Source organism: Aythya marila (genome assembly GCF_965140915.1).
Source record: "Aythya marila genome assembly, chromosome: 8".
Lineage (NCBI taxonomy): Eukaryota > Metazoa > Chordata > Aves > Anseriformes > Anatidae > Aythya > Aythya marila.
In genome coordinates, this window is record NC_139049.1 from 27,396,560 (window position 1) to 27,417,359 (window position 20,800).

General features: G+C 46.6%; 1 protein-coding gene across 3 annotated transcripts in view; it reads right to left on the reverse strand.

Annotated features, from left to right (window-relative positions):
* GLIS1 (GLIS family zinc finger 1) overlaps positions 1–12,444 on the reverse strand; it is a 188,823-nt gene extending 176,379 nt beyond the window's left edge. For 2 of the 3 annotated variants that reach the window (XM_082765692.1, XM_082765691.1), the window contains exon 1: positions 11,668–12,444. In XM_082765692.1, coding sequence (XP_082621818.1) covers positions 11,668–12,013 — 346 coding nt within the window. In that variant the 5' untranslated portion in view covers positions 12,014–12,444. The remainder of the gene's footprint in view (positions 1–11,667) is intronic. The other variant, XM_082765693.1, reaches the window with a different exon arrangement.
* Between the last annotated feature and the right edge of the window lie 8,356 nt (positions 12,445–20,800).

Sequence of the window (20,800 nt, forward strand, 5' to 3'; positions counted from 1 at the left end):
TAACTCACCTCAGTTCAAAACAGTGTAAACTCCACCTAGAACGTAACGCTGTAGATCGACCAGCAGCAAAAGGTTGATAGTGCTGGAGGATGTCAGTATGGCCAGTCGATTTTTGTATTTGGAAAACAGGATGTACTACGAATGAATAATAATAATTCAATCTGAGCCTAATTCAGTATCAATAAGGCTATTTCCTTCTTCAGAACAATGGCTGGCATTTTCTATCCCCAACAGGCAATCGTGTGTTAGCAATGGCATGTCCCCAGAATGCCACAGAACATTTCACAACTGCTTCGCACATAAAATCAATCATTCTCCATGCCCAGCTGTCCCACCGCTGGCTCTCCCCACTGCTGCTTTTGAGCCCCTCACTCAGTCCGAGTGCCTTCCCAGCGTTTTCTTGACAAATGAGCGTCCAGGAACACCAACATGAGGCAAGGGGAGATTTGACCTTCATTCAGTAGGTCAGAGAACAGCAGCCCAGAGCTCGACAAACCTCTCATAACTCTTCATCGTGCCTGAGCAGTTCAGTGTGGGAATGAAAATGTTGCAGAAAAGACAGTGGTGTACCCGCAGTTATATCCCTTGGAAGGATTTCCATTCAGGCTGTCTTTAAAAACTCCAGTGACACACACCTCACAGCCTGCTTGGGCAAAGCATGTCAAAGGGTTAGTGTACTCGTAGTTAAAGTTCTTCCCTAGTATCCAGCCTGCACAAATCCTGCGGAAGAATAAACCAACATAGAAGAGACAGAAGGTGCTGAATGTCTCATGCATTTCACATTGTGATTAGTACCCAGGGGGACAACCTCCTGCCACACTCAGGTTTGGATAGGATGCAATGGGACACTTCCTTCCACACAAGCAGAACGAGACTGGTGTGGGTACCACGCACATGCAGTGTAACCCTCATCTATAGATCAGCAGATTTCATGTTTAGGTGATCCTTACCATTAAAATCCAGGTTTAATTCTAAACCTGGGCTGCTCATCAAACTAGCAAATGTAGTCAAGAGACTTCACACTGGAAGCTGTAGCCAGCCTCTCAGGTTGCTTTCTCTAGTGGCAGTCAGTAACAGATTTCATTATTACCTAAATTCCAGTTGGTTATAAGGTGGGGCTATTTTTCACCAAGTTTCCTCAACTCACATATTATCTCCAGGCTCTGCAACAGCCTGACTGTCACTTCAGAGTGACTGCGGGCTGCCAAAACAGCCATCCCATGCATAAAGCATCTTTCTCACCTCTGTTTACTGTTCTTAATTTCCATGTCTCCCAGCAACTTCTCCAGCAGCTAATAAAAACCCCATTGTAGACGTTAACACTAAGTCTTGGCAAGGAAAGCTCCCCAAGATGGCTAGTCCCATTTTAAGAAACTCAACCTGGATACCATTGAAGCAGCAAGCCTCTGCAAAATGCTGTGTTTTTACCCAAACTCGCCAAAAAAATTGCACTTGTAGCCAATGCCATCACACATTAGGGCCCAAACACAATTCGCAATTAGTCACTGAGATGGTTTGCTCTCACTTTCTAGCTGTTGCCCCCCTTTATATCTGCTTTCTATGACTAATCCAGCAAAATATACACACTTTTAAAAGTATTTGTGGAAGTGGTGATTTTACAAGGAAACAGGCATAAAAGCAAATTCTGACGAAGTGGTCTGAGTATCCATGCCAGTAATCTCTGCTGAACAGCTTCTGACAGGATGCAGCAACAGAATCTCTCATGAATAATGTTTCCAGCAAGAGCTGGCCAAATCACCCTCTCAGATTTTGAATATTTACACATTCAACAGGCCAAAAGCTATTTACACGAGTTGCCACATTTCCATGTATCTAACCCACAATTCCAGTAAGTTACATCCCTTTATACGTATATTTTTTTTTAAATAAGCCATCAGAAAAGTTGTACAAAGTCAAAGACAGAGGCCAGTAGGCTGAGAAAGTAGAATGAGTAAGTTGAGGTTCGAGTGAAGGGGAAGAGCAAGTGGGCTCTAGGGGCAAACATCCCCTTAAATTTCCTGTCTATTCATTCAGAGATGCTGAAATGCAGCATCTTTGTTTTGAAAAGAGAACCATTCACACAGCCTGTAGCTTATCCCCATGAAAATATGACAAGTCAACAAACTTTACTGAATAGCTCAAGAACTCCGAGAAAAAGAATAGAAACCAATCCGCAGTGAGTTGGCAGGAGGAAAAGTACGAAGGAAAACTGTTCAGATTAAAAACTTGAGATATCTTTCTTTTGCCACGTCAACTAAGTCCATACCACAAAGAGAAACTTCTGTGTATTAGCCCTCCGTGGCTCGAGTGCTCCATTTTTATCCACTCTTGGTTCAAAATGGTGCTGCTTCAGATTTGCACCAGATCTAGGGAGAATGGAAGGAAGCCAACTCAGTTGCCGTTGAACATAAACCAGCTCTGATGACTTCAAGGAAACTGAACGTTACCACAATCAGATATCCAGAGAAGAGGAATTTACTCTTGCCTTTTCCTCTTCGAGTCCTGGAAGGCAGTTTCAGCTGTGTGGAAAGCCTGCTCTGCTGGAGGGGTGAGGATCTCAGGAACCTTGTAGCAGCGACCTGCGCCCCAAGCCGTGCAGGCACACAACCCAACGGGTGCTCCCTGCCTGAAGAACAGCAGCCGTCAGATACCTTCCCACCTGCTGGAAGAAATCCAGCCCACGTGCACGCTGAGCAGAAGGGGAGCAGCCAGGCTCAGTAAGCGCCGCAGACGTTGCAGTGTGGCATCCCGCGATAACACCAGGTCCAACCTCAAACAGCACACAGCCACACCACCTGCACCAGAGCCTGTCCCTCAGCAGAGAAAATTCAGCTGGCCCTGATGGCGTGCCAACACAACTGCACTGCTTCTGGCTCCAGAGCAGGCTTGTATTTCTCCACACCACACTCCGTTACACTCTTGCTGAAGAAATGTCCTGAATAATAAACAGACTTGCCCCTGAACAATGCAAGTAAATGGCACGGCCTAGAACGGAGTCCAAGCACCCTAACCCTCTTCATCCCAAACGTTTACATCCCCTTGGCCATGCCAGCTGCTGGCACAGTCTTTGTGTTCTCTGTCTGCCTTCACCACTTCTCTGCCTGCCTCATGGGAGACAGCAGATCGCACCGACCTTAGACCTACGTGGGATCCCGAACAGGAAGGGAAATTACAGATGAACATGCTGTTCTGACTGTCTGACCTTGGCATCTGAGCTACTGGGCTGTTTCTGCTTGCACTTTTCTCTCCGGGAGCAGGTTTAACACTTGGATCTTCTGGTCTGTGCTGCTCTTCTGTGCATGGCATTTTCACAAGCATTCAGTCCTGGCCTGCTCCTGAAGTCAATGGCCCAACTCCCAGCAATTTCAGGGGAAGCAGCAGGGCAAAGCAGGAGTTAGGAGCTAAATCCTTTCTGGAAAACAGTGGGAAATAAAACAGAGATCTCCTCTTTTTATCTGCTCTCACTTTAACTCTCCCTTCTCTGCCCAGCCCAGACAGGGGCTGGGAGGCAGGCAGGATTTACACAAGTGAACAGCAACTGAAGAGATCTGTTTTGGGGTGAAACGAAGGCAAACTGCTGCTTTCCTCAACACTTTTCCTGGCCTATTTGGTTTTCTCCCTTATGCATCCAGTCTGTGGAGATGCTCCAGCAAAGAACACAACACGCAGTCATCAGCAGTGACTGATCATTTGGGCTCTGCGAAGGATTCAGGTTAAATCAAAGCCAGCTGCTTCAGAGAGGGGCAGGCGGGTAAAGAGAAGTAAAGCAAAATAACGATAAAAAATGCAATCTAGAGCCTCCATACATAGGAAATCTACTCTTGTATTTCAAATAAATAAGTCTAAGGTATTTAAGCCTCATGCACAGAAAACATAACTTTTTTTTAAGCCATCCTCTTGCATTGTTGTTCTGCCCTAATAACTCTGAAATGTGCTACTCATCTCTCCCAGTTAAATATCCTGTTTCACAAGCCCACTCCTAGATATCTGAAACTGCACAGCATTTCTATCTAGCTTTAGGCATCTAGCATTCCAAAGAATTAATATTTAAACTTATTATAAAGGAATGGGGATTGCATTAAGCATGCAGTATTTAGCAAAACATTCATATTAATAAACTTTTGTGTGGCTTGTTTGAAGCACTTTTATGATTCTTTAAACTCAAAGAAGCCTGTGCTCCAAAAACTGACACACAAATCTGTATTTTCCTTTTATTACAAGCAAGACTTAGCTAGGATTGTAGACTGGAAGCTATGACATTTCAATTTTACAATATGCTTAAAATCACATTATCTTTCTTTGCCATGGGGATTGTTGACTTCAGTATTTAAGCAACTTAACCACAGCAAATTGTGAAAAAGCAATGAATCACAGCACTTTATTTAAAGCAACACTAGACCCTCTACCTCTTCTTGGAAAGCGCCTCGTGTTAACATTGTTACACATAATGTTGCTCTTAAATCTTTTGATTACAGATAAATGTATAAATAAAATTAATCAGTCACAAAATATCACTTAATTCTTTTTTTCCCTCTTATATTAGCCTTTGATTTACACCTCAGATACTCTCTCCCAAGCCGGCACATGTAATTTATTTACAACATAGGAAGGCAGGCAAAATACATCATCTACTGTTATACAACCTTCTAGGTATTAAAATACCAGGCCCCTGGAGACACACTTCATATAGTTCAGCAAGTTCCAAAATAAACCAACCAGCCAGCCCCTTAAGCACTTAAAACAACAATGGAGATCTGTATGAAAAAATTAGTTTTACAGTATTTGATGATGTCGCCTTAGTGTCATTTTTCCCTCTGGTTAAATATGAAAAGAAGAAAAAAAAACACGTGTAAGAATGTATTTGCTTTTCTCTCAATCTAAAAAGATTGATAATGCTATAGCACTCACAAAGCCTTCTTCTTATCATGCATGTAATGCCAGAATCAAAAGCAGTTTAAGATGTTTTGCATTTGTTTAACCCCTAGAATAAATTTGATCGCGTAGATTCAATTACAGTGCTCCTTACCAGTCCACTATGCAAAATAATCACATATACATTCAGACATAATGATAGGAAAGTCAGACATGAGTATTAGATTTAGACTAATACAATTGCTTGAAACAAAAAATAAAATAAAGTAATATTTTGTTAGAAAGAGGGAGCTCAAGCACTTTGTGATGATTTGACTAAATTCAACCTTGCAATTCCTAAACACACAAAACCTTAAAATAACCTAAAACACAGAATTTGCGTCTATTTCCTATAGTAGCTCTGGCAACATTTCTTTTATTTTCCAAGTAGTCTTCTTTCTACAAGCAGCCTTAATGATTAACAGTCATTTAATATATCCAAACTAATGACTGAAATTAAAAAAAAAAAATCCTTGTTCCAGGTTTAATTAAAAAAAAAAATCCTTGTTCCAGATTACTGGTGAAGCGCAGATTCTGAGAACAGAAAGCTTCAGGTTCCAGCCGAGATTTCACACAGTGGGTGCCAGAAACGTAAGAGGAGGGGAAGGGAAAAGGGGAATTCTTTGCCTCTGTTCTTCAAAGGCCGTGTAGAAAGGTAGCACTGCAGTAGCAGGACCCGATACTTATCTGGATGGAAGAACCGGCCCTTGCTTTCTTACATGCCCCATTTAAACGCAATAAAATGGCATGAGTGGTTTTAACTGGCCGTGCTGTCTGTGTCACTGTAACGCTCCCTGCTCTCGGGAGAAGATAACAGCTGTGCCATATTCAGAAACACATACTTTTGCTATTGTTTGCACATTTGGAGAGCCAGATTACGCTGTACCACAGCGAGCGAGCACTGCCCTTGCGCTGGAACCCTGTATTCTTTGAGTTGCATCAGTGTGCTGGGAAACGACGCTTGGTGGCTGAGGGAAAAAAAAAAAAAAAAAAAAAAAGCAAACAAAAACAACGCTCTATTAAAAGCAGTTCTCAGGCACTGTGAAATAATTACTAGATTGCATGCCTTGTTCAAGCCTGTTGACATATAATGATAGAAACCTGGGGCACAGCGCGGAGCGGTTTACGTCTGTATTCCCTCTCCAATTACCTGGCCATCAGCATCTTCAACGTTCTCAGATCACCGAGCGGCAGAGCTTCGCGTTTCTGGAATAATGCTAATCATGGTGCCGAACACGGAAATTACATTCACAATAAGTCCAGATTTCCCTTCGTACATAGCCCATACATTATTCTGCTTCGGAGCTTACAGATGGATTTAATACAAGCTTGTTATTTGCTCTACAAGCTTTGCCCTGTACACAGGATAAAGGACTTCTGTAATATTAGGATTGAAATACTGACCCAGCTGAAGTTCGTGGCAAGACTCCTGTTGATTTTAATCATTTGGAGTAAAATTTTGTCCCTCCTATTCAACACACTGAGCATCTTTGCTCACTGGAAGTGAAATAAAGCTCTGTTGCCATAAGGAAGTGCCATCTCCCAGAAGACACTCACTTTACATTTAGCAGCTTTGCTCGATCGAATCTCCCAGCACCTCCAGAATGTAACTTCAAATCTGCTAAAACCCCTTAGCGTATGCTTCAACAGCTTATGTGCTTACAGGGTTGAACTCTAGCATACAAGCAATCATTTAGATACAGCTGAATAGATCATTGAGAATGTTTGGAGTCCCAAGTATTTGTAGAAGATAAGGCTACTGACAGGAACACAGTGACACGCAGATTTGGGTTTTAAACTTTTCCTTCCCGTTAAAGAAGAAAGGAAAAGGTCTTTTTCTTCTCATCTCTTTCAGCAGAGTGTATAATAAGCCACATTTTTATGCCATTTTAAAGCCAGAGTAAGTAATTTCTTATTTGCTTTTATTTCATCAAGTAAAACTCAAGAAGTTACAAAATCTCTTCCACAGATCAGACTCATTTCCTGTAATCTGACATTATTTACTAATTCTACACAGTATTAAGATAGATGCAACATTTATTATCTTCCTCTTTCCAACAGCTTTTTTTTTTTTCCCTGAAGCAGAAGGGTTTTCTTGCTTTAACAAGTACTGAATGTCTTTATCCAGTAGGTCTATCATTAGATCTCCTGCTTTGTATTCACTAAACGTTCTCTGTTAACAATCCCTAAATGACAAGATTTTAATTACTAGATGCAACTAAACCTCTTTTAAATTAATCCCATGAAAGGGTCATCTTCAATTCAAGAGACTCTGATTTTGCAACACAAATCACTAGAAGAACCGTCAGCAGCAAGTAACCGAAAGTTATTTTCCTATTCAAAATGAGTAAGCACTTTAGCCAGTTTAACAGAGGAGGGGACAGTCACAATTTAACCCAAATGGATTTTCAGCACACATTCTCCAATTTGAAGCTTCCTCCCCTTTCTCCCCCTACAAAGCAGGGAAATCAGGAAAAAAGAAAAAAAAAAGACATAAAAAGGAGTTGTGTAACCGCGAGTTCAGTTCCAATAAACCTTTAAATTCCTGTTTGTAGGGGAGAATGCAAATGCATAATACAACAAGCAGGCTTGTAAGTGAACTGCAGTGAAAAAGAAAATTAAAAAAAAAAAAAAGCAGTGCTACAGTTCTATATAAAATAGGAAGTTTAGGGATCACTGTACCAGTGATCACCACTCCCTGTCTCCTTATTAGCTCAGATATTTATCAGCCCTAGACAGTCCCATTTGCTTCAGTGGGATAATTTAGGTGAGCACAGACAAGGTGTACAAAAGAAAATGGCAGAATCAGGCCCAAGACCGGCCAATACACCTAATAAGTCATACAACCCAAACATATGCTTTTACTTAAGATCCCAACAGCATGAGCTGCTGCTTAGGCAAGCACTGTCCTGCTAACCAAGGGAGTAGGCACAGGCGGTTGCAGTGGCAAGATTTAATGCACCTTCTCAACAGCAGAAGAAAATTAATTCCCTTATACATTGGTTGTGTGTTTGCCAAACGTGGCTACATTGAAAAAAGAAAAGAAAGAAAAAAAAAAAACAACTTTCTCCTTGTCTGAATAATAAATACTCTCAACAAGGAAATATCCAGCTACTGCAATCCAAACAGCTTATTGTTTTGCCCACTGAAAGTTAATATCTGAAGTGGTTACTGCAAAGGTCTGGGCCATTTGGCTGATTTCCCAGTGGCACAACCAACAGGATAAATCTCGTCATTTCTACTGAGTCATGAATTAGATACACCGAACGAAACTAGAAAAGAATGAAAAGGAGAAGTGTTTCCTGGTAACAACCATAATCAATGTCATTTAGAAAAAAATAAAAAGAGATTTGACATCTTTATAGATTGCTCTTTTGTCACCACTAAAGCTTGCTTTCCCCCAAGTTTCTTTCCTGTTGACAACAATTATTTTGTTCTGTGTTACTTTCAAAATGGTAATGTCCTAGCACAAAATTCAATGAAACAGGATCAAACCCACACAATCACAGGACAGCACTGTAAAATACACGTCATACCTCTTGGTACAATTATTCTATGCCACGCAGACCATGAATTCCTCTAAGTACTGTCTGGGCACAAATACTCAGCCTGGTGACACACGGGGAAACCAATGATCAAGAAATGCCTGGTGTGCATCACAGCCAACCGTACCAGAAGGGGGAGGCTGGGTGAAAACTGGGTGTTTAAAATAAACAGCTCCCAAACAGAACAAAACATGAAGTACAATTCCAAACTACTGATATTTCTGGTAAACAAACAACAGCTCCATCCTACAAGGCTTAGCGCCAAACGATCTGACTCCCAAGAGTAATCCTCCCACCACCCCTCAAGTTTTTGTTTGGCTGTTGATGCAGAAAGCCCTGCTCAGGCACGGAAGCGTTGCAGGATCCATCCGAAACACCGTGAAGCACTGGAGTAACGCTGCAGGGACACTACCCCAGCAGGATGCCTTTTCCCCATTGTGACTATTTCAAAGCTGCTCATGTTATTAACAGGGCAGCGCATCATTTCGATTCGTTCTTTTTTGAAATATGTATGTATGTGTTTAGAAAAAAATATAATTTTACAGGCAACTATAAAAATCGTTTTTGCTCTTGTTAAAGGGAGTCTTTTTCTCTCCCTACTTGCAGCTTTCAACTGTGGATAAACCAAAAGCAGGAGGCGCGTTCTGTAATCCAACCCAGACTGCAGGAGGAATTATTGGGTACGCGGTACGCTGGGGCTGGAGAGCAGGAGACGCACAGCGTGATGATCTGAAATCAAGCTGTCACCCGTTTCCTTCTCAGAACCTTTGACAGGGTAAACGTGAATGCTTCCCTCATTCCCACTCCTTAGCTTTATCTTGTTATCTGACATCTACGTACAGCTATCCTTGGCCCTCTTCTTTATCTCCCCGGCAGAACCGCTGGTGTTGGGAGATGGTTCGCACCACTCCTTGAAAGAACAGTGGCTCTCCCAACAGCAGCAGAGCTCACTTGTGATGCCCAGAGCTCTGATTTTACGGTTAGATCACAGTGAGTAATGGAGTGACTTCAGTTATTTCTGCGGCGCTGCCTGCAGCACACTTGACTCAGAAGCGCTGGGTTCTGAGCAGGGGCCGGCAGCTCCCAGCATCTGGTGGGAGAGCTCCCCGCTGCCCACATGCTGCTGCTGGGCAGCCAGAAGGACAGCCCACATGTTTGGGGTCAGAATCTAGCCCTAAATTTATCTTCCCTAGCTTCTCTTGAAAATATTTTCGGAGGGGGGAAAAAAAAAAGCAACCAAACAAACAGCACTGCCGTCTTCAGAAAAATCCAGTGTCATCCATCAAATCACCACGCTCAGTAAACGAACCCAATCCCGGCCATGGGGACCTCCTACGTACTCCCATGAGTCAAGCCATGCATAAGCTGAAGCAACCACAAGGTACCACCCTGGACAGAAAATGCGTTAAACAAAAAACAGCAACAAAGCTTACAACACTTTTTGTTTTTCCCCCAGTCGAAAAAAGGGAGAATTCAGTCAGACAAGATGAATTTGCATCCTTCTCCCAGTGCCCACCTACATCCGTTTTAAGTAGTCCCAACTAAGTGGAAATTACATTTTTACTCTTCTCTCCCCTATATCCCTACCCTCTGCAACAGACACAAGAGGAATATGGATGAAAAGAGGAGTAAGTAGCTCAAAAAAGGAAAAAAGAAAAAAAAAGGGGGGGGGGGGGGAGAGAATGGAGAGGGAAAAAAGAAAGTGCTTCAACAGTCCATTTGAGTAAGACAATGCACAGGTCGGGTTTTAAGCCAGTGTGAACCCAAGTGAAGTGGCAACAACCTCACTTCTGGGACCAAAAGGAACACGAACATCTCACGAGTTCCTTCTACAGGCAGCAGCACAGCAGTACCCGAGCTCCTAGCTGTCCCGTCGTACGTTGTGAATCCTCCTTCCCTCCATCTGTCCCCTCCAAATCTGGTTCTGTGTAACAGTCCCTTGCCAAACACAAAGAAACTTTAAAAAAAAAAAATAAGGAAGTGAGAATTGCAGTATTAACAAACAGAAAAATAAAAAAGGTAATTTATAACCTGCTGCTCCACTCTGTACTCACTGGTGATGGACAAACACGTCCTACAGTTTGCAGGACAGACCTAATACACACCGAGGTGTTTGTTAACATAACTTCATGGCAATGAAGGGTGCCATCACCCTAGGTAACAAGATGACAAAAGAAAATGTTACTAGTCCAAGGGCGCACGATCCGTTTTATTCTTCAGGATGGAAAGAAAGGGATGCACTGAAAAAATCCTAGTGGGAACTGTCTCAACCCAACAAGGTAGCAGCATCTACATGTCTACAATAAAGAATGGGAAAGAACCGAGAAGGCAAACAGAAGAACTACCTTGTTAACACTACAGAAAACACTGCCTTAATATTAATAACTTAGGTGCACGTAGGTCTCTGCAAGTGGCTTTGAAGCGCAAAGGAATGCTTGAATTTCCTCAGAATCCATCCAGCGACTCCTCAGAGGAATTATTCTAAAACTAAACCTTGATTAACAAATTCTAGCTCAATTAGCAAGTTCTAGCTCAAAAGGGTAGCAGACTTTAGCGAGCAATTCCTGACCTAACTTCTATACCACTTCTTGAACAACGCACAGATGAAAATTGGGCATTTGTTAAACCAGCAGAACTTGACCTCACGCCATGCCTCTCAGGCACCAGGAATCCCGGAGCCCGAGGATTCGCCGCCCGAATCCAACATTCGCAACACCTCCTTGAAAACACAAACCGTAAATCCAAGCAACCGTGGTGAAACCGTTGAGTAAGAAGCAGGCATTTCTTGTCAGCCAGGCACCCCCGCGAACACGCTCCCCATGCACGCAGCCGAGCCCTGTGCTGGGCACCACCGGGGAGCCACCGCCGGCACCACGGAGCAGCCGCACCGGGCAGCGGCCACTCAGTGGGACCAGGGGAGATGCTGGGCTCAGGATTTCTTAAGGAATATTGAGAAAATGTGCTGCCCATCTGCAAAAAGGCAGCCCGGTGCGTCCTGCCCAGGGAAGGTGCATGGAAGTAAAATGTTTGAAAGTTTGCAGCATTCAATAAATGAGTTAGAAAGCAGCCTGATGAGCAAAAGGGAAGACAGCAAAACACACACACACATACACACACACACACACAAAGGAGCTCGATAAACGTTTCTGGTGGGTTGGTGGGTGCCGCTTTGGTGGCGGTGGTGGCTGGGTCGTGCGTTTTTAAGACTCACCCTTCACGCTTTGGTGTTTCTGCTGCTGGAAATAATCTTTGGAGCCTCTAGCGCATCGCAGCTCCTGCGCCCTGGGCAGGATCGGGATCCTCTCGAATATGCTGGGTCTTTTGGGGACGAAGTCTAGCAGGGGCGCTGACATTTCAGGGGGGCTCTGCTGCGGCTCCGCTCGCTCGCTGCCGGTGCTGCCGCTTCTCTTCAAGGACATCTGAGGATTCAAGAGAGCTTTACCGGCGCCGGGACAAATCCCTCGCGGCTGGTCCTTCGGAGGAGCTCCCTGGCATTTAGCCGTCACCTCCAAGCGGCCCGAGCTGCCTTTCTGCCCCGCTGCGAGCTCGCAGTGCATGGCCGGGGGGGGCCCTCGCCGCTCTCCTCACACCACCTCACCCCCCGAGGTGGCGGCGGCGGCGGCGGCGGCGGCGGTGGCGGTGGTGAGGGGAGGGTTTTGAACCCTCCCGGGCTCGTCAGGGCGGCTGCCCGCCTTGCCCTGCCTCCCTCCCTGCCTAGGCAACGCCGCCGGGCTCCTAGCAGCCGGGAGGGGAGGGGAGGGAAGGGGGAGCCCGGCCGCCCGGGGAACGCCGCGTGTTTACCGCCCTCCGTGAGGGGCAGCCCCGGGGACAGCCGCGCTCCTACCTGGCAGGGGCCGCCCTTGGGGACGCGCTGCCCGCCGCCTCCCTCCGCCGCCGCCGCCCCCGAGCCCCGTCCCGCTGCCACCACAGCCGCCGCCGTGCCGGGTTCATGGGGCTCAGCCGCTCCGCCCCGCCGCAGGGCCGGCTGCCTGAGGGAAGGCGGCCCGGGCCATTACACGGCGGCGGCGGCGGCGGTGGTGGTGGTGGTGGTGGTGGTGGGGGCCAGCCCTCGGCTCGGGCCGGTCGGGGCGGGCAGGGGGAGGGCTGTGCCGCCGGGGCCGCCCCCTCGGGGCTTTGACAGCGGGGGCCGCCCGCTGGGAAAGGGAAGGGGGGCGAGGGGAACAGCGGGACCCCCTTCCCCGGGGCGAGCCCTGAGGGGTCGGGACCCCTCTGCTGGGGTCACCCCCAGCGTCCCGTGCTCGGGGGAGCAGCCTCGCCACAGCCTCCCAGCCTTGGCAGCGGCCTCAAGCAGATGTCAGAGGCACACAGCGCCCGGCCCTGCCACACCGTCCCCTTGCAGCCCTACAGGTGCCTAAGGAGCTGGCCCGCTCCGGCCGAGGCGCTGAGGCTGGCTCCGAGCAAGCAGAGCTTGCAGCAGCAGCAGCAGTGACATTTGCGCCGGCTCCTCGTGGCCCAGCTCGGGTCTGGAAGCAATCTAGCCGGGTTTATTAGCTTGGGCCTCGTTCCAGGCGAGCGCAGGCTGAGCCACGATGCGCAGCTTTGCACCAGCCCGCTGCTGGCTGCGGGGTGTCCGCGCTCCGCTGCCCCGCTTGCTGCTCTCGGCACAGGTGCGGCGACACAGGCCTGTGACACAGCTCAAAACAGGGGTGATTCGGACCCACGCGATTTACACGGAATAAACCGTTCAGACAGCTGGTTGGAAATCGCTCCTGTTCACAGCACACCCAGAGGGGAGGTTTAGCACGAGGAAGAGGGACAGCTACTGAGCTGGCGCCTCGCTGTGTCCCTCCTGAGGAGCATGCTGCTGCTAGAGGACAGAGATCTTCGTCTTGCAGCACAGTGCTTCACTCACAGTATTTTATCCATCCCCTTAATAACATGTGCTACCCCATGGAATAAAGAAACAGTCAAGACAGGAGGGCATGACTTTATTTTTTGGCAAATGCTGTGCATGTTGTATATTTGGTGGGAGGGCAGCAGCTCTCCATAACAGACGTGAGATGTAGGGGTGGAACAGGCAGTTCTGGGAGCAGCAGTACGAAGTCTCATTTGCAGTGCCTCTCCGCCTTTCTGCCCACCACGGATGCCCCGAGGTCTACCAAACAGGGAGGTTGCCAGTCTTACCCCATGGGGGTCTTTCTCTTCAGTAAGGCAGTGTCTTAAATCACCAGAAGTTAATAGCTGTCTGTCAAATTTGGCTGAAAAACTGGTCAGTGTCCTCAGAATCTGTTAATGGGAACAAGACATTACACAAAGGGAGAAATTCCCCCCTTACCTCTATAGGAAACAAAACTAAATATCAACTAGCTGGCACAAACACTGATTTTTAATGGTGATATCCTGGGCCTTGAGAAGCAGAAAGTAAAAACTTTCAGCCTATGTTATTCTGCAGAGAGCAGCTCTGCCCCATCGCTGAGCGCTCTGCTAGCCTTTAGCCATCCCCTGCCCCTCGGCCTGCGAGGCGCTCAGCACGGAGCAGCTCTTTCTCTTCTATTTGGAAATGCTCGAGTCACCTGGCAGCACTACCAGAAACAATAATTAAGACGCAAACACACTGCGGTAACAGCCTAAGCCCCAGCGACATGTGAAGAGGCAGTAAAATTTATTGAGGGAAATATTATTCCAGAACGCAGTGTAACCAGGGTAATCCACCGCTCCCAGTGAAGGAAGAGCCTAGGGTCTGGGTAGATCCGGAACACGGCCTCAGCTCGTGCAGATTAGCTGTATCAATACAAACTGACTGAATAGCTAAAATGCAGGGTTTTTCCTGGAAAACAGGGAGCATTGGAGGTGTTGTATAACTTCCTAGGGGGGGTTCTTTCTTGGCTGGCAGTCATCCCACAGCATGCAGGAAAAAGGACAGCGCTTAGCACCTCGCTGCTCTGACCCCATTAACCCGCATCATGCTGCATTTCCTACCCGGGCCGTGCTGGCCCTGCCCCGAAGTGCTGTTTTTAGATGTTTCTCTCAGCATTATCCAGAATATTCTGCACAACACCGGCAGGTGCCGCCACTGGCCCAGCAATCACAGAGCAGCCGGCGCTGGAAGGGACCTCTGCAGATCACCTAGTGCGACCCCCTGCCGGGCAGGATCACCCAGAGATCACCCCACAGAAATATTCAGGGCCCAGGCCGGGCTGTGAGAGAGGCAGGAGAGGGATTTTTACACACAGTGGGCGAGGAGGGGCTGGGAGTGAAGCACATCGCAGCTCCGAGCTTCAGCAGTGCCTGACGCAAGGCCCAGCACCGTGAGGTAGATCCTCCATGGCAGATCACCTCACAGGGTCAGTGCCTTTAAGCACAGTAGGGAATGAGACCCCGTGTACTCAAAACTTCACTCACACCATGATTTCCTTAGTTTCTGAGGTGAAAAGAAGAAGTCTAGGTGGGGATGTCCATCACAGAGCAAGAGAAGCAGGCAATGGATGGACACCCACCTCCAGACCTAGCTGTGCCCAGAAGAGACTTGATGCCTAAAGCTCTTCCAAAGCAATGCCTCGGCTCCCGGCTGGGAGGACCAAGTGCCTGTTGAATCACCATGCTTACAAAAGAGTTAAGCGGTTCCCATTCTCTCCCAGCTGAATCAGAGGATGCTTCACATGTCTCCATTCTGGAACAAAGGCCAAGCAAGTGTTGTAGGCTCTGACTGCTGTGTGCCCTGGGTCACCATGACTTTGCTGTATGCATGGGCTGTGCAGCAATTGTGATTCACCCAATGCTGTCACTACAACCATCAACTAGATGGGGGTGTCCTCATGAAAATCAGTCACTGTCCTCCTTCCCCATTGACAGTAATACCCACTAATAGAATGAGGGGGGAAATTTCTCCATATGAGCCCTCTTTGTTTCACATTCCCCATTACTAAGGACTGTGGTCATGGGTCATAGCATAAAGAGATCACAGCTATCCCAGTCACCTCTTCCCTCTGTTAATGAAGACTCTGTCACCAGAACAGACCTTGCAGTTGAGACAGATAGGACACCCTCAGTCCTAAAATTGCTCCATGGGATTTGCTTTATGTTGAGTCAGATGTGAAAGATGAGGTTGCAATGTGGGCTAAAATCTCCCAGGGGAGTGCAACTGCTTGCCTGAATATCTTCTCCCTAGGTCAGTGGGTAGGACACAAGTGATAAATAACCAGAGGCTTGCCCATCTGCCCAGTCACTCCTAGTTGGTGACCAAAGAAAGAGAAGAACCCAGCCTGGGGTGAAATCTTACCTCACAGGAACCAAGAAAAAGCCAGGACACAGGCAATTGCTGGTGTAATGGTGCTGACCTGGGTCCTTGTCGCCTGACAGCACTGAAGCACCAAGTTTCAATGAGACAGTTCCTTGCCCTCGTGGCTCTGGGAAATTGGTGGTGGTGGGACAAGGTGCTCACACCAAAACTATCTGCTGGACCACACTAAGCCACAGGAACTGGGCAACCCAACACCACCACAGCACGTTAGCCTAACTGCCTGAGCATGCACAAAAGGCTGTATTGCACAAGGTCCGGTTCAAAACTTAGACAGCAGTGAGGAGACAAGTAGTTTTAACAAGTTTGATACATCAGTTTTTCTCAGCTGATACAAGCCAGGGTCAGGTCATAGCTACAGTGTTGGCTTGCTAAGGCCTGCAGGTACTTTTTATGCACCCAGCCTCTTTGCTCTGGATAACACAAGCCCCTGATCCCAGCTGAAAAAGCAGAGGCCTTACTGTCTTGTCTTGAGGTGTTTCCATCTGGGAACTGACCACGATGAAGACAATGAGAGAGATCATCTGTAAAAGGTAAGGGAAACAGGAGCAGGGATGGGGCATTATGTGACAGGGATCCCAGTTCACCAAATCCATTCTTGGACATGTATTCTTTACCTTCTTCAGGAACAGATGGTTGTGACTGGGCGCAGCAAGATGGCTAGTCACAAACCAGATCTTCAAGAAACTCGTGGAAGCCCAAAACTCCACTTCCCCGCATAGTTCCTCTGTGGGAGTAGATGAATGAAGCAGAATGGTTGCATGTAAGGTGAGCTGTATGGAGCAAACAGAGTTAAGGAATTCATCTCTAGTTCATGTGCTGCAATCCCTGCTCCTACTCCAGCAGGGAGCAAAATTAAAATTTTGCTTGTTTTATTTTCTTTCAAAGAGACACAATTGAAATTGTGAGGCCTTTGTGTAACTGCTTCAGCATAGACAGGGGTTGGGAGTTGTTACCATAAGCATTTTGTTAATATAGAGCAAAACAACCTCTCTGGTGGGAGAAATAAAAAAAAAAACTTTGTTATAAATAACCTGGTTGCAAACGAGCTGTCAATTCACACACAGCAGTTTATTTACAAAGGCATGCCAAGTCCAGACTTGTTTTTGTTTTAATTTACTGCACCGCAGATAATAAAAAAGAAACAACCAAACAAAAACTGAGCCAAAGGGATTGTCTCTATAAGTATGCCCGTTTCTTAGAGATTGCCCGTATCCCTTTAAGGCAGCACAAAGCCCTTCTTTATAGCGGTCTTAAAATGACCTCTTAAATTAAGACAGCAGGGTCAAACTGACCACACATTATCTAGTGATGTACTCAGCTGTTGCCTCATAACTTACAGATTTGTTTATAGCTCTTGTAGTTACAAGGAAGACGTTCCTCAGATCAGTGCGGCTTATCTTTGAAAAACAAGTCTCTTTTCAATAACTAGCATATCTTGGGAAAGTCATATGGTAATCCTGAGCCCACCTTTGTCTTGCAGAGGTTGCAAGAAATGATCAGTATCTCCAAAAGGCACCGTAAGCTGCAGATCTTTCCCTGCCTCCTGCCCTCCCAGTTAGCTGGCAGATCATTCTAGAGACATCCAGAAGAAAAAGAAAAGAAATAAAACACCTCTAAGCAAGGGTTCGGTCAGCCTCCATTGAGAACATTGCTGTTTACACCTGCAATTAGCTTCCTCAAGCATTCATCTCTACACATATTATCCCTCTGCATCAAGTCCATAAATAGATTCATCTCTCACATCGTGCGTAGGGAACACAGGCAGTAAAATAAATAAAATTTAAAAAGCCAAACAAACAAAATAAACAGGCCAGCGCAATTTGAGAACATTTAGCTTGTAAAATCCAATCCTTAGCAGTTGGGACATGCCAGAACTAGAATTTTGTACAACCTCAGTTCACGCCTACTATACATGAGTTATAACACTGGCTTATAACATGGCCCCACAGTCATTTTGCCCGGGGATCCATATATTCAATGCACTGAAGATAGCGATTGCTGAATGAGCAGCTAGTCACTCTTCTGTCTTCTCTTCACTGGCAGAGCATCTGGACCACACATTGAATATGTTTACTGCACATCAGCCAAACCCTGCACAGAATACAGAATTACTCGCTCTCTCCAGGGCATTTCTATGGTGTCCATCACTGCAGCAGCCTACTGATTTGCAAAGACTTAGTTATCATTATCCGAGGTGAGAGAGGGTGGGGTTAGACTGAGCCCCGTTTTACAACAGAGGCCCAGAAGCCAAAGGCATCCCTTTGTTTTGGGTGCTAAGCTTGTGACATTGACTGACTGCTTCCCTCCACCACCGGGTTATTTAGCATTTCCCATCACTGCGTATGGCAGAACACGTTTCCAGCTCCATCAGTTCAATTCAACCCTTGATGTCCCAAATGGAGCATGGAAGTCTTGCAAATAATGACCACCCTTGAAGAGCAGAAGTGCCAGACGGGCTCTGTGATAAAGGCAAGGACAAACCATTTCTCCCTGGCAGCGCTCAGCTTGCACTAACTCTAGGACCGGGCTTTCCTCTTCCTACAACGCTCTTTGCAGTTGCAGGTACGACTTTCCCTGGGCCTAGCAGCTACCATCTGCAAGGCAACAGCCCCCAGCTCCTGTCCTGAGCAGCTCTGTGCTCAGAACAAAACCCAACCACTACTGTCACGGTCCACAGCCTGGCACTGCCCGAAACAACCTTTGAGCTCACACCTCCCTACGTGGTCCTCACAACTTGCCCTGAAGGTATCCACCCCATGGCACTTACACAGATCCTGTAACAACCTTCTGTTTGCAGAAGGCTACATAACCCCCTCCCTATTCCTCCAAAATTCACTGCGGGGCTCTCCCCATACCTTTACAGATGAGATGCAGTTAAACACAACAGCCAGCCCCAGCACTGTTGTTTGGGTAGTCACGTACAAAAGTTGGGTTATTCAAGAAGCAAAAGGCAGAGCCTGTGTTTTTGGTGTGTTTTTTGGAAAGGGGAAAGGGAAGGGCTCACTATTCACTCAGCACTTAGTTCCTCTGATGACTGCACGAGCACACACACACGCTGTTTAGGCCAGTTTTCTCTGAAATTCACCCTCCTGATTTACACTTTAGAGGATACGAGAGAGAGAGGAAAAAACCCTCCTGTCCCATCACCACCTATGAGAAGAATCAGCTAGTGTATCCAGCAGGCCACCCAGGGCACTATTCCTCCTTGAGCCTGTGTTTTTGATCGCAGGGCAGACTTCTTCAGAGCTGTTCATCTCGCTCCTGTCTGACTAGCTCTGCTGTCGTCCCGAGCTGAAAGGGGCGGTGTTTCCCAATTCACTTTTTGTCTTCTGATTTCAGAGAGCAGTGTATGTTTTACTCTCTTTCTCAGAGCCTGTTTTGTCCAGACACAAGGGAGCTGCACAGCTCGTTTGTACTGCAGCTCTGTCTGAAGCTGATGCAGCACCGGATGAGATTTGTCGTGTGCCCACAGCTGCAGTGCAGGGAATCGAGATGGTGATGTGGGAACATCCCCCTGCAGCACCAGGGCTTGGCAAAAACACTCCTCCAGGTACAGTCAGAGCACCCAGGCACGTTTGATCCACACAGCAAATACATCAACAGTGCCACAGCCAAAATCTGCCAGACCACAGGGGAAGGAATGTACATGGGCATTGTGGGGGTCCTCCAGTTGCAGCGTCTGTGATGACCCCACACAGCCCCCCAGCTTTGTTCCATGCTGGAGGAAGGTGGGGAGAGGGCAGCTCCGGGCCTTGGGGCAGCAGGAGCAGCACGCACAATGCAGCCTCTGTTCAGAGTAAGCAGCGACAGAATTGCAACCACTTCATTTCAAGGGTGCATTCAGGCCCTGAGCATAACTGGCATCAAGACAACTCTCCAAAGGGGTGAAACGAGGGAGCAAGTCCAGCAGTGCCCTCAGATACAGGAGCGTAAAAGGGCTGGGGCCACTGTTTGCTCACTCAGAATTGTCAAAGTTCTGTCTCAGAAAATGAAGCAGGACAGCGGCTTGTTCTGATTTATAAGGGACTGCTTCAGAACTAAACTCTCCAACTCATTACTCAGATGTAAAGGGAAAACAGATCTGAACAATCTGCCTACGTCTGCAGCTGCAGCTAAAATAATTTCAGGGATTGTTGACTGCAGTTAACCTGTGGGGAGAGGCGGGTAGTTCACAAGGCTGCCAGAATAACAATCAACCAAACTCTATCAGCTTCACTTGTGCATGTAGTAGGCAAGCCAGTAAAAGTGCAGCTCAGCTTAGAGATGATTAAACAGATGAGAAATATTATCGGGCTTAAGGGAACAAGTTTAGCTGCAGTTACATAGAAACCAACTGTCAAAAGGCTTTCTGATTTTTCCTCATTACCCAGAATGCAGAAAGGAACTCAGGAGACCTCCCATACCTCTCAGAAGTTTCACAGTGATTGTTTTCATGTTAAGACAGAAGTGTAAAGGGACTTGAAACACCAGCACAGTTTGCCACAGGAATAAAATTATTCCCAAACCCCAAACTGGAGTGAGATGTTATGCACTGGAGTTCTGTAATCCAGATACTGCAGCTTCAGAGGGCACCCATCATACACTCTATATCCTTGTACACTTAGATCCATGCGCACAAGACACTGTTAAAGATTCACTTTTAAGTAAAGGCTTTTTAAAAAAAATACAAAAAATAAACACTACGCTACTAGAATTGTAGCTTTTAAACCTCGAAGCAATCAGCTTCGGAAAGCTCTTCTGTCATACCCGGAGAATGCCATGAATCACACACACATTAGCAGATGTCGTGTGCAAATCTCTGCTGCAACACGAGGACGACAGATCTCAAGCACTTTGGCATCAAAAAGACGTCTGCATTTTAAGCCTCCTGCTGACAGCCATAACACTGTTAATTACAACTTAGAGCTTACAGTTGTGGGAGTGTTGCACAAAATACCAGAGCAATAAAAAAAAAACATTCTGCACCTGTTTTAATGCACAGAAAATTTATTTGAAACTCTCAACCAATGTATTTGGGTCAACAGTTAACACCTGAGGTACTAGCTAAAGCATCATTTAACTCCAGGTGCACGTTGCAATACCA